The sequence below is a fragment of the Chrysochloris asiatica genome, unplaced genomic scaffold (assembly GCF_000296735.1).
Source record: "Chrysochloris asiatica unplaced genomic scaffold, ChrAsi1.0 scaffold00149, whole genome shotgun sequence".
Lineage (NCBI taxonomy): Eukaryota > Metazoa > Chordata > Mammalia > Afrosoricida > Chrysochloridae > Chrysochloris > Chrysochloris asiatica.
Genome location: NW_006408667.1, coordinates 429,522 through 447,319, shown reverse-complemented (window position 1 = coordinate 447,319; position 17,798 = coordinate 429,522). Strand labels below are relative to the sequence as shown.

Below are 17,798 nucleotides of genomic sequence, written 5' to 3'. Positions count from 1 at the left end.
GAGGCTTTCTGCTCCCGTAAAGATTTACAGCCTCGGAAACCCTGTACAGGGTCCTTATGAGTCGGAACCGACTCCACGGCACATAACAACAACAATGACTAAAGATTATGAATATTTCTTCATATGTTGGCTGTCTGATAGTCTTTCTTGGTGAAATGTGTGCTCCTGTTCTCTTCCCGTGTTTTAATTGGATTGTTTTCCCTTTTCTTGTAAAGATGTTGTAGCTTTCTTTAAATCTTAGAGATTAGCCCTTTGTCATGTCGATGCAAAATAAATTTTTTGTGTTTCATTACTGTGAATCAGTATTTAGCTTTAGATGATTAAAATGTACATTTGTTGTTCTTGTTAAATGCCATGGAGTTGATTCGGACCCATAGCAACCCAGTATAGGGTTTCCAAGGACCAGCTGGTGAGCTTGAACCACTGACCTTGCCGTTCAAACGACTTTGCTTTCTGACACATTAGCCCACAGTGTCACACCAGTACTCCAAAATATACATAGTTATAAGTAAAAGATGAGATTTCTTAGAGAGTTACTCTTTATCTGTTTCCTTTTTTAAAATTTCCTTCTTGCCTATTTTATTCAACACCTCCACCAGAGGGCAGGCAGCGAAAGAAAGAAAAGAAGCTAATGATTTCAAATTTGAAGTCTTATGTAGGCATTCTTTCACTGGACTGTTCTGTCATACTTTTGGTATGTTTTAAGAGAGTATGATCAGCTATTTTTATTAATCCTTTTTGCTATTTACAAATATTTAGTAGAGTGCGCAATTATTTTTGAAATAAGTTACATAATAATTATTGAGTGTATTGAATCAACTACTCGTAGTTATAAATTCTTCAACTTTATATTCTTGTTATTATTGTTGATAAGTGTCATTGAGTTAGTGCTGACTCATGGTGAGCCTGTATAGGGTTTCCAAGGAGTTGCTGGTGAATTCAAACAGTGAGTTATTTTTTGATAATTCCTGCAGGGGTTTCCAATAGTACTATTGATAATTAGACTGATTTGTAATCAGGAGCTATTTGCTGTAAAAATACATTGGAATGCTCATAATACAGTATATTAAATGTTAAATTATTCATTTTTACTTACTATAAAATGTGATTTTCTTGAGGTCTATTTGAATTTTTAAAATGATAAGAATTTTCTTTTGAATAAGATACTGTTTCTCAAAAAAAAAATTGTTTTTTTTTTTTTTTTTTTTTTTTTGTAGCAATGGAAACTATTTGAATCTCTCTCTTCCACATACAGCAACAGAAAGATAATTAAGAGTTACCCAGGATTAAAATGATAAAGGATAAAGAGTAAATGCCAGTCTTGTGATGAACTTTTAAATTGTGGTAGTGGTGGTTGTGTGCTGTGGTGTTGGTTGTGGCTCATAGCAACACTGTATAAGGTTTCTGAGGCTGTAAATTTTTACCAGTGCAGAAAAACTCATCTTTCTCCATGGAGTGGCTCGTGGATTCGAACTGCTGCTGACCTTGGGGTCAGCTCTGTAGCATTGAAAAGTCAGTTTGAATTGCAAGGTTGGTGGTTCAAGCTCACCAGTCGTTCCTCAGAAGCCAGATATGATACAGGGCCCCTAGGAGTGGGCACTGACTTCACTCCTAACAGAGGTCTATCTAATCTATAAACTATTAAACATATGGCACTAGGTGGCAGCAACACACCAACAGCAAACCGTAGCTGATAGGTTGGATGTACCTAGAGAACAAACAGATGAGATATGGAGGTAATTCAAAAGGTTGCCCTAGAGCTCCCAGAGATTCATGCCAGGTTCAGAAAAGGAAGTGGAAAGAGGGACATACTTGTTGATGTAGGATGGATCTTGGTTGAAAACACAGACTTCCAGAAGTATGTTTATTTGTTCTTTATTGAATATGCAAATGCATTTGTCTGTGTGGGTCATAACAAAGTATGGATAATATTTTGAAGAATGGGAATTCCAGAACCTTCATTGTGCTCATGAAGAACCTGTATACAGACCAGGAGGCAGTCATTCAGACAACACAAGGGGATGCTGAATGGTTTAAAATCAGGAAAGGTGAGTGCCAGGGTTGTTACCTTTCATCATAAATTCAGTCTGTATGCTGAGCAAATAATCTGAGAAAATGAAGAAAAATGCAGCTTCAGAATGGAGGAAGGCCCATTAACAACCTGAGATATGGAGATGACACAACTTTACTTGTTGAAATCGAAGATGACTTGAAACATATACTGATCGAAGACCACAACTTTCAGTATGAATTGCATGTTAACATAATAAAAATGAAAATTATCACAACTGGACCAATAAAATCATGATAAATGGAGAAAATAGGGAAGGATCAAATATTTACTTTTATTTGGATCCATAATCAACACTTATGGGAATAGCACTTAAGAAATCAAAAAATATATTGTATTAGCCAAATCTGCTTGAAAAGATCTTTCTTTGAAAAGAGCAAAGAGAACACTTTGAGGACTTAGGTGCGCCTGACCCAAACCTTGGTATTTTAAATCACCTCTTATGCATGCAAACGCTGGACAACGAATAAGGAAGACCCAAGACGAATCGATGCAGTAGAATTGTGGTGTTGGCAAAGAATATTAAAAGTACCATGGCCTGCCAGAAGAACAAACAAATCTGTTTTTGCCTGGATTGCTTCTAAGAAGGGATGATCAGGAGACTTCATCTCTTGCACTTTGGACGTGTCACTGGAGAAGGAGATCATGCTTGGTAAAGAGGAGGAGGACCTCCAACAAGATGGATTGAACTAGTAGCAGCAATAATGGGCTCAAACATAACAATTGTGAGTATGGTGTAGGACCAGGCAATGTTTCGTTATATTGTACAGTGTCACTATGAGTCAGAAGGGATTTGATAGGAAAATACCAGAAAGATGTTTACTTGTGCTTTATTGACTATGCAAAGGCTTTTGATTGTGTGGATCATGACAAGCTATGGACAACGTTGTGAAGTATGACTATTCCGGAACACTTAATTGTGCTCATAAGGAATCTATATAAGGACCAAGAAGCACTTGTTTGAACAGAACATGAGAACACTGAATGGTTTAAAATTAAGAAAGGTGTGCTACAGTATTGTATTCTTTCACCATATTTATTCAACCTGTATGCTGAGCAAATAATCTGAGAAGCTGGATTCTATAAAGAAAAACATGGCATTAGGATTGGAGGAAGACTCATTAACAACAACTTGCGATATGCAGACGATAGAACTTTGCTTGCTGAAAATGAAGAGTACTTAAAATGCTTACTGATGAAGGTCAAAGACCATAGCTGTCGGAATGGATTACATCTCAATGCAAAGAAAACAAAAATCCTCACCACTGGACTAGTAAACAACATTCTTATCAACAGAGAAAAGATTGAAGTTGTCAAGGACTTCATTCTTCTTGGATCAACTATCAACACTCACGGAAGCAGCAGTCAAGAAATCAAATGACATTGCATTAGTTAGACAAATCTGCTGCACAAGACCTTTTTAAAGTTTTGAAGAGCAAAGATGTCAGTTTGAGAATTAAGGTGTGCCTGACCCAAACCATGGTAGTTTCAATAACCTCATATGCTTGGGAAATCTGGACAGTGAATAAGGAACACCATAGAAGAATTGATGCCTTTGAGTTATGGTGTTGTAGGAGAATATTGAGAGTGCCAAGGGCTGCCAAAAGAACTAATAGATCTGTGTTGGAAGAAGTGCAGCCAGAGTACTCCTTAGAGACCAGGATGGCCAAACTTCATCTCTCATACTTGAGACATATTGTCAGGAGGGACCAGTCACTGGAGAAGGATATCATGTTTGGTAAGGTGGAGGGTCAGAGAAAAAGAGGAAGACCTCCAGCGAGATGGATTGGCCAAGTGGCAGCATCAATGGACTCAAGCGTGGCAACAATTGTGAGGTTGGCCCACGACCGGGCAGTGTCTCGTTCTGTTGTGCATAGGGTTGCAATGAATCAGTACTGATCATGGCACCTAACAACAACAATAACAATAGTACCCAGGGATGGGCTGATTACAGATCTATTTTTGTATGTTGTTGAGTAGATTACCACTCATAGTGAGTAACTCAAACTGCCCAACAAGGTTTTCCAAGCTGTAGTCTTTGTTAATGGGAGCAGGTTGTCTGTGCTTTTCTGCCATGGAACTAAAACACCACCAGGGCTTCTCCTAGATTCATATTACTCAGATAAAGAAAACACATATACATACTCTCACCAAAAAAACCAAGTTAGCAGCACATATTAAAAATGGCAGATTATAAAGACAATGATATATGTTTACTTTACATTAAAAGTAAACATGTATCTTTGTCTTTATAATCTGCCATTTTTAATATGTGCTGAGCTCTGGTAGTATAGTGGTTACGAGTCGGGCTGCCAACCCGAAACTACTGTCATCAGTTCAAAACTACCAGCTGTTCTGCGGGAGAAAGATGAGCCGTTCTGTTCCCATAAAGATTTACAACCTCAGAAACCCTATACAGGGTCGCTATGAGTCAGAACCTACTCCATGGTACTTAACAACAACAACAACAACATCTCTCTATCTATCTACATTGTCTTGGATTTTTAGGGCTACTGTAATAGAAACACCACAAGTATTTCTATTTTCTTTAAAGAACAGAAATTTGTTTTCTCACAGTTCTGGAGAATTAAAGTCCAAATCAGGTTGATTGCTTCCTTGTCAATAGTCCAAGTCCTTCTTGGTTCTTGACTATCTTCACATGACATCTGTCTTTCCAAGTATGTGCTTGCTTATATCTGCATCTTTGTGTCTCCTTCTATAACTCAGAAGTGATTTGGCTTTGGACCCACCTTATGTCAGTATAACTTCGACTGATTGATTGAATGTAATATATTAGATTGCATTATTTGTTGTTGGTTTTGTTAAGTGCCTTTGAGTAGGTTCAGAGTCACAGAAACCCTGTCTAAGGATTTCCAAGGAGTGACTGGTGGGTGACTATATTATATTACATCCACAGGTATAGGGGCCAAGACTTCAATACACATTTTGGGGGAACACAATTCGATCTGTCACATTGACATTATTATAATGCTTTTCTGAACTGTTTGAGTGCAGGCTGTAGACAGATGTTCCTTTTCTCTTATATCCCTGTATTATAAATATAAAAATCAGGAAATGATCACTAATAAACCACTCTTTACAGACTAAAAATTATTTTTATCAATTGTTCTACTAATATATTTTATAGCCAAATGAGTTTGTTTTATGTTGTTTTTTCCCATTCTAAGAGACAATTCAGAATTAAATATTTCTTTATGTTGTAATATCTCTTTTATTTATGCTTAAACAATTTAAAGAAAATTATATAAAGATATATAAGAAAAAGAAAGAAAATAACTGACCTAATACATTGTTATTTTATAGTCATTATAAACATTTTAGAGTCAATAATAGACTCATATGCTTTTTTATTGAAATTGATCATGGTATATAGATAAAACAAAGCAATGTTGCAAAATACATTTATAAAAAGTATGTCAAAAATTAATACATTACAGTAGCAATAAATTTCTCATCTCTTGTCATTTGAAAAATTCCCTAAATACAAGAAGAAACTTTCTTGCTGCTTTGCTGATTTAATTTTAAAAATTGCTTATAATTCATGTGTATGCTTATAAACTTATTGTTCATTATATTTTTGTGCAAAAAATATCTGCATTAACCTTTAGACTTTTTACTTTGCGTTGCATCATAAACTGCTTATTTGAATACCTAAAGTTTCTTGAGCTGTTTTAATTTTTTTCATATCCAGGGGATGGTCTTACAGTTCCAACAAAATTTAGCCTAATTGAACGGCAAGGTGAGATAAAAGCTTCATTGGATGGGAAACCAAGGACTGACATTGCTGCTTTTGAAAATGGAGGTAGGTCAATGTATTAATGGTTGACTAGGACTATATTAAGGAGCTCTGGTAGGATAGTGGTTACGAGTTGGGCTGCTAACCTCAAGGTCAGCAGTTTGAAATTATCAGCGATTCCATGGGAGAAAGATGAGGCTTTCTGCTCCCGTAAAGATTACAGCCTTTGAAACCCTATGTTGTTGTTGTTAAGTACTGTGGAGTCGGTTCTGACTCATAGTGACCCTGCATAGGGTTTCTGAGGCTACAAATCTTTATGGGAGCAGAAAGCCTCATCTTTCTCCCATGGAACAGCTGGTAGTTTCGAACTGCCGACCTTGAGAATAGCAGCTGGATTCGTAACCACTACACTACCAGAGCTCCTTTTGAAACCCTATAGAGGGTTGCTATGACTTGGAATCCACTCCATGATACATCACCACCACCATGACTATATTACTTCATAGATGATACATGGACCTGAATTTTTTCTTTCATAACTTTAATATTTTACTTTTTGGGACCTATTTATGTGTGCTTTATGTAGAGTCGAAACGTGTGTTAGCAAATTGCATATTTTCTGAGGTCAGTGTCTCACTGAATGCTCTGTGGGAGTTTGTGCTAGTTGCAAGACATTCCAATCTTTTCTATATTTTATGATAAATCTTCTTGTATGTGTGTATACATGTAGACACAAATTCAGGCAATAATAAATGCAGGTGTCAAGTATGTGCTATTATATGCCATTGCAAAGTTGTAAACAAATGAGACACTTAATAATTCCTACTTTGTTTGAATATACCTACATGGTGGTGGTATTGGTTATGTGCCATGGAGTCGGTTCTGACTCATACTCATGGTGACCCTGCATAGTGTTTCTGAGGCTGTACATCTTTATGGGAGCAGAAAACCTCATCTTTCACCTGCAGAACAGCTGCTAGTTTCGAACTGCTGTCCTTGAGGTTAGCAGCCTGATTTGTAACCACTACACTACCAGAGCTCCTACATAAGGCAGTTATATTCAAGTATATTGTATGTATCATTTATGTCAAGGCATAAAATCCGTATTGTGTTATATAACTCAAATGTTTTGGAACTGCTTCATAGCTGAAAATACACCCTTACTCAGAAAATCATAAGGCTTTGCTCTTATTTTTTTAAAGTAGAGACTGTGTTTTAAAAGATAAAGAAGAATGTGGTTAGTAGGAAGAATGTGTGGGGAGGGAGAAGGTGGAGAAATATGAACCAATACATCTGAGGCACATTAGTGATACTTTTACAGTTCCTGCTTCATCTGTTTGCAACCATTTTCTTCTATCTTTCTTCTTGGTATTAAGTAATTTTATTCTTTTCCTTCCTCTTTCTCTTCTATCCTTTGGAGAAGATTTAGACTAGTTGTCATTGATTGGATGCCTTGAAGCAATAAACTTTAGCTGTAAATAAGAAACATTGGCAGTTTCTCCCAGGAGGATCAGCACTGCACTGTGAATCACAAGGTCAGTGGTTCAAACCTATGAACTGCTATTGATAACATTAAGAAGAATAGGAATTCAAGAACATTTAATTGTGCTTATGAGGAACCTGCATATAGGCCAGGAAGCAGTCATTCGAAAAGAACAAGTCATTGAATAGTTTAAAATCAGGAAAATGTGCACCAGTGTTGTATCTTTTCTCCTCTATTGGACATTCCTGCTCCCAAGAATACTTATTAAATCTGTAAACTGAGCAAATAATTCTAGAATCTGGATTATATGAAGAAGAACATAGCATCCGGGTTGGAGGAAGGCTCATTAACAATCTGCTATTTGCAGGTGGCACACCTTGCTTTTTGGAAGTGAAGAGGACTTGAAATATTTACTGATGAAGCTCAAAGACTACAGCATTTAGTATAGACTGCACCTCAATGTAAAGAAAACAAAAACCCTCATTATTGAACCAATAACTAGCAAGACAAATTGAGAAAAGATTGAAGATGTCAAAGAATTCATCTTACTTGGATACACATTCAACGTTCATGGAAACAGTAGTCAAGAAATCAATGATATATTGCATTACTCAAATCTGCTGCAAAAAACCTCTTTAAAGTGTTAAAGAGCAAAGATGTTACTTTGAGGACTAAGGTGTGCCTGGTTCAAAACATGGCATTTTTAACTATCTCATTTGCATGTGAAATTTGGCCAATGACTAAGGAAGCCATAAAAGAATTGATGCATTTAAATTATGGCATCAGAAAAGAATATTGGAAGTACCATGGGATGCCAGAAGAACGAACAGATCTGTGTTGGAAGAAGTAAACCAGAAGGCTTCTTAGAAGCCAAGAAGGCAAAACATCATTTCTCTTACTTTGGACATATTACCAAGGAGGACCAGTCACTGAAGAAGGACATCAAACTTGGTGAACTGGAGGGTCAACAAAAAAGAGAAAGACCCCTATGAGATGGATTGGTACAGTGGCAGCAGCAATGGGCTCAAGCGTAACAATAATGATGCAGGACTGGACAGTGTTTTGTTCTGTTGTGCATAGGATTGCTATGAGTCAGAACTGACTCAACAGCACCAAGAACAACAACAGCATCTTACATTGTTGTTGTTAAGTATCTTAGAGTCAGTTCTGACTCACAACGACCCTGTACAGTGTTTCCAAGGAGTGGTTGTGATTCACTGACTTTGCGGTTAGCAGTACAATGGTTATCCTACAGCATTACACCAAAGTAGGTAATGTATAGGTTGATGACTTTTAGATGAGGATGCCCATATAGCTACATTCACTGCATTGGTTGGAGGCTGTATTGCTTGTCAGTAGTCCTTTTTCAAAAATAACTACTTCTCTGTTACTATAGGTTCAGTTTGCATTTCTTGACTATAAGTAGAAATGTACTACTGTTTGTCAGTTTCTCATATTGTGGTGACTTGCATATTGCTGTGATGCTGGAAGCTATGCCACCAGTATTTTAAATGCCAGCAGGGTACACCTGAGCTTGCTGAGACTCTGAAACTTGCTCTCCAGCATAGAGATGTTAAAGCAAAGGGAAGAAGTGAGGTAAAAGAGCTGAACAGAAAATTTCAAAGGGCCACTCAAGAAAACAAAGTCAAATATTACAATGAAATGTGTGAAGACCTGGAGTTAGAAAACCAAAAGGGAATAACATACTCAGCATTTCTCAAGCTGAAAGAACTGAAGAAAAATGTAAGCCTTGACTTGCAATATTGAAGGAGTCTTTGGGCAAAATATTGTATGATGCTGAAAGCATCAGAAGAAGATGGAGTCACTCTACCAAAAAGAAATGGGAATGTTCAACTGTTTTGAGAGGTAGCATAAGATAATAGCCAATAATTCTGAAGGAAGAAGTTCGAGGTGCACTGAAGGCCTTGACAAAGAACAAGGATTTGGGAATTGATGGAATCAAAATTGAAATCTTTCAACAAACTAATTCAGCACTGTAAGCACCCAAGAAATTTGGAAGATAGTTATCTGGTCACATGATTGGAAGCAATCATTTGTGCCCATTCCAAAGAGAGGTGACCCAATGAAATGCATACATTATTGGATAATGTAATTAATAGCACATGAGAATAAAATTTTGCTAAAGATAATTAAAAAATGGCTGCAACAGTATATTAACCAAGAAACAACAAGAGGTTCAAACTGGATTTAGATGAGGGCATGGAATGAAGGATATCACTGCTGATGTCAGATGGATTTTGGTGGAAAGCCAAGAGAATTCCAGAAAGATATTTACCTGTGCTTTATGGACTATGCAAAGCTTTTGACTGTGGATCATGACCAGCTATGGATAATACTGTGGAGAATGATGTGTCAGAACACTTAATTGTGCTCATGAGGAATCTGTACAGGAAACTTTCATTCAAACAGAACAAGGGGACTTTGAATGACTTAAAATTAGGAAATATCTGTGCTAGTGTTGTGCATTTTCACCATAGCTATTCAATCTGTGCACTGAACAAATAATCTGAGAAAGTGATTATATGAAGAAGAATGTGGCATCAGGATTGGAGGAAGACTCATTAACAACCTGCGATATGTAGATGATACAAACTTCCTTGCTGAAAGTGAAGAGGACTTAAAATTCTTACTGATGAAGATCAAAGACCACAACTTTGGGTATGGGTTACACTTCAAAGAAAACAAAAATGCTCACCACTGGATTAATAAATAACATCATGATACATGGAGAAAAAATTGAACGTCAAAGATTTCATTTTGCTTAGATCCATTCTCAACACTCATGGAAGCAGCAGTCAAGAAATCAATTTACGTATTGCATTAGGCAAATCTTCTGTGTAAGACCTCTTCAAAGTGTTCAAGAGCAAAGATGTCAATTTTAGGATTAAAATAGCATGGTGGTTAGGAGTCAGGCTGCTAACCTTGGGGTCAGCAGTTCAAAACTACCAGTAGCTTCATGGGAGAAAGATGAGACTTTCTACTCCTGTAAAGATTTATAGCCTTGGAAACTCTATGCAGGATTGCTATGAGTTGGAACTGACTCCATGGCACATAACCATCACCACTACCACATCACCCAAGCCATGATAATTTCAATAGCTTTATATGCATTTGAAAGTTAGACAGTTAATATGGAAGACCATAGAAGAATCGATATATTTGAGTTATGGTTTTGGAGAAGAATAATAAAAGTACCATGAACAGCTAGAAGAAAAAAGCAATCTGTTTTGGGATAAATACAGCCTGAATTCTTCTTAGAAGTTAGGTTAACAAAACTTCATCTCTCATCCTTCAGACATGTTATCAGGAGGGACCAGTTCTTGGAGAAGGGCATTATGTTTGGTAAATGAAGGCCAGCAAAAAAGATGAAGGTTCCCAATGAGATGAATTGGCACAATGGCAGTAGCAAAGGGCTTAAGGATAACAAGTATCGTAAGGCTAAGACGGACCGAGCAGTGCTTCCTTCTGTTGCGCTTAAGGTTACTGTGAATCAGAATCAACTCGATGGTACCCAACAACAACAACAGAAACATACAACTTGTCCTCTTTTACTTTTGGGTTCTTTTACTGAATACAATTTGTGTGGGACTCACTTTTGTTTTATGAATCATGCTCTTGGTCTTACATCACTGCCAATCTCAAGGTCGCCTAATTTTACCTTATTAACTTCTAGAACCTTAATTTGTATAGTTGTGCATTTTGCATTTAGGCCTATGGTCTATTTCAAGTGTACTTCTGTGAAAGGTGTGAAGTCGGAGTCTAGATTATTTTATTTTATACAAGAATGCCTATTTTCCATCATCCACTTGTTGAAAAGTCTTTTCTTTCTTCTTTGAACTGTGTTTATTCCTTTGTTAATGGTCAGTTGAAAATATTTGTGTGGTCTATTTCTGATACTTTCTATTCTGTTCCATTAAAAAGTTCCCTCCTCCATATCACACTGTTTTGATGACTGTAGCTTTATACCAGGTCTTGAATTTGGATAATGTTAATCTTTTAACTCTGTTCTTCAGTGTTCTGCTGGCTATTCGTGTTTCTTTTTAGGTGCTATTTTTATGATGGCTATCAGAAGAAAATATTTTATGTTAAGAAAAGGAGGGTAGCTTGCATAATAGAAAATATGGAAATTATGTCTATAAGTGACTTTTAATGCAATCCTGAATATTTATCCTAGAAAATAGGAAAATTTACGGGATATAAAAACTGGCTTCCTGTGTCTGAGTCTGATATATAAAAATAAATTATATTGAAACTGAGTTCCTAATAGAAGGTGGAAGTTAAGGATTGTTAAAAGTTAAAGGAAAATTAAATTTTGCTGACTCTTTGAATTTGCTTGTAATAATTTGAATCTAAATGTTTGTTGTTGTTAGTTTCCTTATACATATAGTCATATATATTAATCTAAACATGTGAATATGTACAGAGATGGACATAATCACTGGGAAGTATTTGAATAAAAATGGACAAAATGAATACTTAGGATGATATTCCTATATTTAAATATGGTTTGTACAACTTTTTGCTATCATTGTCACTGACTGTAAGTTTTTTGTCATAGGGGGTGATTGTTTTGTTCCACAGAGGATTATGTTTCTTGGAGTTGATGAAAATAAAGCTTTAATTAAAGAAAAAGAAATCACCATATCAAAATGTTCAAATACTAAAGGTAATGGATCATTCTATAATTTTGATTCTTTCATAATTTAAATAGATAAAGATTGATTGCTGTATATACCAATATAAAAGGTAAAGTAACAAATAAAAATATAAAATCTGAGCCCTCAGAATTTAGTCCTGGCTGTATCCCTAATTGTTTGAGAATTGAATTTTTTCTCAGACTTAGTTTTCTTTATCTGAAAAATTACCCTGTTGAACGATATATTCTCATGAAATCTTTCTAGCTCTAAAATGATTGGTCCTTCTAAATCATAATGCCAAATCTGTTTTATGGTTTTGTTTTCCATAGTAAATTATTCAGTAGGATCAAGTTTTGTTAGAAAGCTTTGTTTGCAAACTCGGTTAAGAGTATTAATCTTTGCACAATGACTTTCTCATTTTACAATTATTGCTAGCTACAGAGTCATGATGTGATGCTGTAGGATAAGCACTGACTGCCAACCATAAGGACGGCAGTTCAAACCTACCTCTGCTCGTTGGAAACCCTATGCAGGGTTGCTATGAGTTAGAACCAATTTGGCAGCATTTAGCAACAAAGATCCATAGTGGTTACATGGGCTAAGCAATGGACTGTTAGGCAGTTCAAATCCACCAGTTGCTCCATGTGAGGATGATAAGATTGACTGCTCCCATACAGATTTACAGGCTGAGAAATCTTATGTAGGATTGTTATGATTTAGAATTGACTTGAAGGCAGTGGATTAGATTGACTTCTTATAGTCTGTGAATAGTCAGGAGATAGATAGGGTTTTATAGTTTGTAGTTTTCCATGCCCTTACGGTGCTTAGAGTCCCCCCAACTGGTACTATTATGCTGGCCACCTCTTAGCCACAGATTAAAAGTACAACTATCCTGTAATTGGGGGACTGTACATACTCTCCAGCCACATATTAATGACTAACCACCACTCATGTGTTTAATTTTAAGTTAATTGAAATAAAACAGAATGAAAAAAGTTGCACAGACCACATTCCAAATGCAACACCACATGTGACTAATGGCTATTATATTGGACAGCGCAGATTTAGACTATTTATATCACCATAGAAAACTCTATTGGACAGTCCTGCTCCCAAGAATAAAACAAGTGGGAATTGTCACATTTAAAATATTTTTGGAACCCCAATTTGCACAATTGCACAACTGGCATTTTGAATGTGAAATTGGTGGTCTTTTATTCTTATATGAGGTGATATTAACTGTATTGTTACATTGAATATATTAGCTGTAGATTTTTAACATTTTGTTAGTAACCGTATTTGAGGACCATGCTAGGGAATTTTAATGATGCATTCTAAAAATATATATATATATATATATTCTAAAGATATATACACATTCTAAAGATATATATATCTTTATGGATATAGATATGTATATGTATATATATTTATGGATTTCTGGTGTAGTGCTGTGAGTTAATGTGCTGGACATCAAAGTCAGTTTGAACTGCAAGATTGGAGGTTCAAGCTCACCCAGCTGCTCCTCCAGAAACCCTATACGGGGACACTATGGGTCGAATTGACTCAGCGGCACTTAACAACAGCAATATATATACATACATACATACATCACACACACACACACACATATATATATATATTTAGAAACAGGTACACCCATCCTATAATCTTTGCAAAGTGAAATACCAACTGAAATACTTCTTTTACTAATACTGACATTTTATTTTCTTAATTTGCTTTAAAAGATAACAAGGACAGTCCTCATCCAAAGCGTTCCCTAACTACCCGACTAGGACCTACAACGCATGTATTAAATGCCACTGAGAATATCAGTATGAAGTGCAGAGAGGACCCCTCTTCAAGTGAGACATTAGCTCTATCACTTTTTGGCTTTAGATATATTTATCTTATCATGGATTTGTTTTGCTTATTTGAAATAGATTATTAAAAAAAAAAAAAAAAAAAAGATTCCTGGTGTGGCGCTGTAGGATAAGCACTGGACTGCAAACCACAAGGTCAGTGGTTCAAACCCACCAGCTGCCCCTCAGAAAACCTATACAGGGTAGATATGATTCGGAACCAACTCACTAACACTTAACAACAACAGTCCTCTACTAACTCAGATGATGAATTTGTGATGTAGGTCCTAGTAATTTATGAGCTTTCCCACTCATTTAACTTAAGTATTAAAATTAATAAATTATTACCGATTGGGAAGATTCATCAGTATGTCATTTTAAATTTCACCCATAGTGGAATAAGTTGACAACTTTTTAATGATGTTGGGGACTCCATCTTGATTAAACTTCTCCTTGTCACTGAGCTACTTCCCTTCATACAATTAAGACTCATGAATCTTCCTCTCTGTTTCCTCTCTTTCCCTCCCTCTTTCCTTTATTTCAGTTGTTGTACTCCTGCAATATTCTTGGATCCTTGATAAGTACTGACAGGAACCACAATAGCTTACCCTAACAAATGTAGCTTGGTGGTGTTTCTTAAAAGTATGTGTTGCAAATCCTAGGACTGGGAGCCTGAGAGTAAGGGATGAGATGTGACAGTGAAGAGGAAATAGTAAATCAGAGCTTCATTGAGGGTTTAACGTTTAAGTTAAGGTTAAAAGTTAGGGCAAAGGCAGTTTTAGTAATCCAATCTGGTGGCACAGTGGTTAAGCACTCAGCTGTTAGTCAAAAGGTCAGTGTTTTGAATCTACCAGTTGCTTCGTAGGAGAGAGATGTGGCTTTCTGTTTCTATAAAGATTATCTAGTCTTGAAAACCTTATGGGGCAGTTCTACCCTGTCCTATGGGGTTGATATGAGTAAGAATCCACTCAAATACAAAGGTAACAGGTATAGAGTGCTAATATCATTTATGTAGTGCACTTGCTGTTTATTTTCTTTGTGCAGTTGACACTTGTGAATGTTCAGGAGCCCAGCACAGAGAAATAACAGAGAATGCCCCTCTTGAAAAAATTCCTTCAATGTTCTCTCGAGAAATATATGTTGGAAATTTCTGGAGAATAATATGTGCATAAAAAATCTTGATGTAATAATAAATGAAAATGAGAAATGAATAATTTTTATGATGAATAATGTGTACATATACAAATCCTGATTATTTGATCAAATTATTTGCTCATTCAACTTCTTAAAATCTTGAAAAAATAGCCAATTTGCTTAAAGAATTTTACATGAATCCAACTTTTTCTTAAACACTAGTTTGGGCTAAAAAATACAAAAAGATTTACGTTCAAAATAACAATTCTAAAATGATTTAATAATAATATAATGAGATTTATAATTATATTTGGAATGCAATTTTAAGTTCTTTCAAAAGAATGAACACATTCTTTTGGAAGGGCAGCCTTTTCTTTGTTTTTTTCAGTGGAATGCTATTTATCAAAAGTTTTCTCATCAGTCTATTTCCAGGGTAGATATTTTTGACACTTAAAAATAAATCAGGCTTGTTCTAGAAAGTAGAATATTAGGGTACTGCGTTAATTCTTTCCTCTTACTTGACATGTGAGTACACAGATATATAATTATCACTTCCAGTCATTTTCAGATGAAAGCATCTCTTAAAAAACTATATACCTTGTATCTTTTCTAAGTGAATGATGTCCAGCCAGTGAGAAAACCTCATTTTAAAGGTGTGAAAAAAAGGAAATGGATTTATGATGAACCAAAGAACTTTCCAGGCTCAGGAATGCGGAGAGGTAAAGTGTCCATATATTTGAAATTTCTAAATTATAATATGAAAATATTATCTACCTGAAAAACAAACTATTGTCACACAATGAATCTTATTTTAGATGTTAACCCAACCTCTTTAGCCTTAGATATTTTAGCTCATGTTATTTTCCATTATATCTTTAAGAGCTAAAAGTGCAATATTTTGTCTATGAGTATAAAACCAATTTGTTTTGTCCCTCTCTAAATCCCCCTTTTCTTTTATAGCAGTCCAGGCTCCAAACCCCAAAAATAAAATGAGTTACCATCGAAATAATAAAAACCGAAATGCTGAGAACGCCTCCTATATCCATGTTCAAAGAGATGCTGTTAGGACAGTCTCGTTGAATGCACCTTCTCATGGCAGGACCACGAATGGGTCCTACAGCAAAGTTGATGTTAACAAGGAACCCAAACTCAACCTCTATCCAGGTGAGGAGGCTCTTTACAGTGTGATTTACTCTTGTCTGTGATTTGTATTCCCATGGGATTTCGTGATGACCTGGCTGGTCTTCATTGCTACCCTACTCCCTCTTCCTTTTTAGGGCACCACCATAATAACAGCTTAGAAAACTAGTAAGAAGATTTCTTCCATGAACAGGAGTGCACATGATTTCGAGGATATGGTTGGGAATTCATGTTGGGTGGCAATGACTTGATGCGGTAGCTCCCTGGAATTTTGGCTCAGTGCACTGCTCAGTATTCCCTTAGCTAGCTTTATTTCCTTCTTGGGGACTGTTTTTAAATGGTTGACATTTCCTTATTCCACTAACTGCATTGTTCAATGATCATTTTAAGATTATTGCCTCACATTTTCTTTAGGCCTTCATGATTGCTTTCTGAAAAGGTTAGTTTGGGGTTAACTGCAATCTTTTTGACACCCTCTCATCTCTCCCACAATGCACAGATTGCTTGTAAATCATTTCATCACATAATAGGCAAGGTCATACAAGGCCACAAGGGAGGAGGGAACTCAATCTTTCTCTTCCTTTCTCAGATGAATTTTGCCCTTCTGAGGTTGGGTTTCAGTTTTCTGAACTTGACAAAGTGACATTTATTTCTCTACAAGTTCATTTTTGTATTTTCCCATGTTCACAGCTTAGTTTTATTGGAGTTCTTAGTTGTGAACTTTTAAAACATAAACCAAAATCATGTTGTTCTTTTATAATTAAAATAGGAATTACATTTTTTTAAACTTTCTTTTAGAATATAATGAGATATATTTTTGTTAATTGCCGTCAAATCCATTTCAACTCATAGTGACCCTGTACAGGGTTTCTGAGGAGCAGCTTGTGGGTTTGAACTGCCAATCTTGCAGCTAGCAGTCCAGTGCTTATCCTATAATGCCACACCAGGACTCCAAATTGCATATAGATATTATATACTGTATATGTCCAAATGACATATAGAGATTATTGTTATTGTTGATAAGGGCCATCAAGTAGTTTCCGACTCATAGCAACCCTGTATATTGTTTCTGAGGAGCGGTTGGTGAGTTTGAACTGTTGACCTTGCGATTCAAACTGACCTTTAGGTCCAGTACTTATCCTATCGTGCCACACCAGGACTCTACATACATGTATGTTGTTAATGTTAAGTCTTGTCCAGTTGGTTCTGACTCATAGCAACTCTGTATAAGATTTTTGAGGAGAGGCTGGTGGGTTTGAACCACTGACCTTGTGGTTAACAGTCCCATGCTTATTCTACAGCAATATAATAGGACTTGTTGTTGCTATGTGCCGTGGAGTTGGTTCCAACCCATAGCGACCCTGTACAGGGTTTCCGAGGCTATAAATCTTTATGGGAGCAGAAAGCCTCGTCTGTCTCCTGCGGAACAGCTGGTAGTTTCGAACTGCTAACCTTGTGGTTCACAGCCCGAATCGTAACCACTACACTACCAGAGCTCCATAATATAACAGGACTACATGTCCTTAAATAAATTAAAATTGCAACTGTAGCCAGATGATATTTGTGTGTATATCATATATATATATATATGTTGTTGTTGTTGTTGTTACGTGCCATCGAGTCAGTTCCGACCCATAGCGACCCTGTACAGGGTTTCCGAGGGTGTACATCCTTACGGGAGTAGAAAGCCTCA

The 17,798-nt window shown here is 36.3% G+C and overlaps 1 protein-coding gene across 1 annotated transcript in view; it reads left to right on the top strand.

Annotated features, from left to right (window-relative positions):
• The window catches only part of LOC102811277 (chromosome unknown open reading frame, human C12orf50), a 67,913-nt gene that overhangs the window by 30,596 nt on the left and 19,519 nt on the right, over positions 1 to 17,798 (top strand). The window contains exons 7-11 of the mRNA XM_006870702.1: positions 5,784 to 5,894; positions 11,891 to 11,998; positions 13,718 to 13,834; positions 15,580 to 15,684; positions 15,926 to 16,129. Coding sequence (XP_006870764.1) covers positions 5,784 to 5,894; positions 11,891 to 11,998; positions 13,718 to 13,834; positions 15,580 to 15,684; positions 15,926 to 16,129 — 645 coding nt within the window. The remainder of the gene's footprint in view (positions 1 to 5,783; positions 5,895 to 11,890; positions 11,999 to 13,717; positions 13,835 to 15,579; positions 15,685 to 15,925; positions 16,130 to 17,798) is intronic.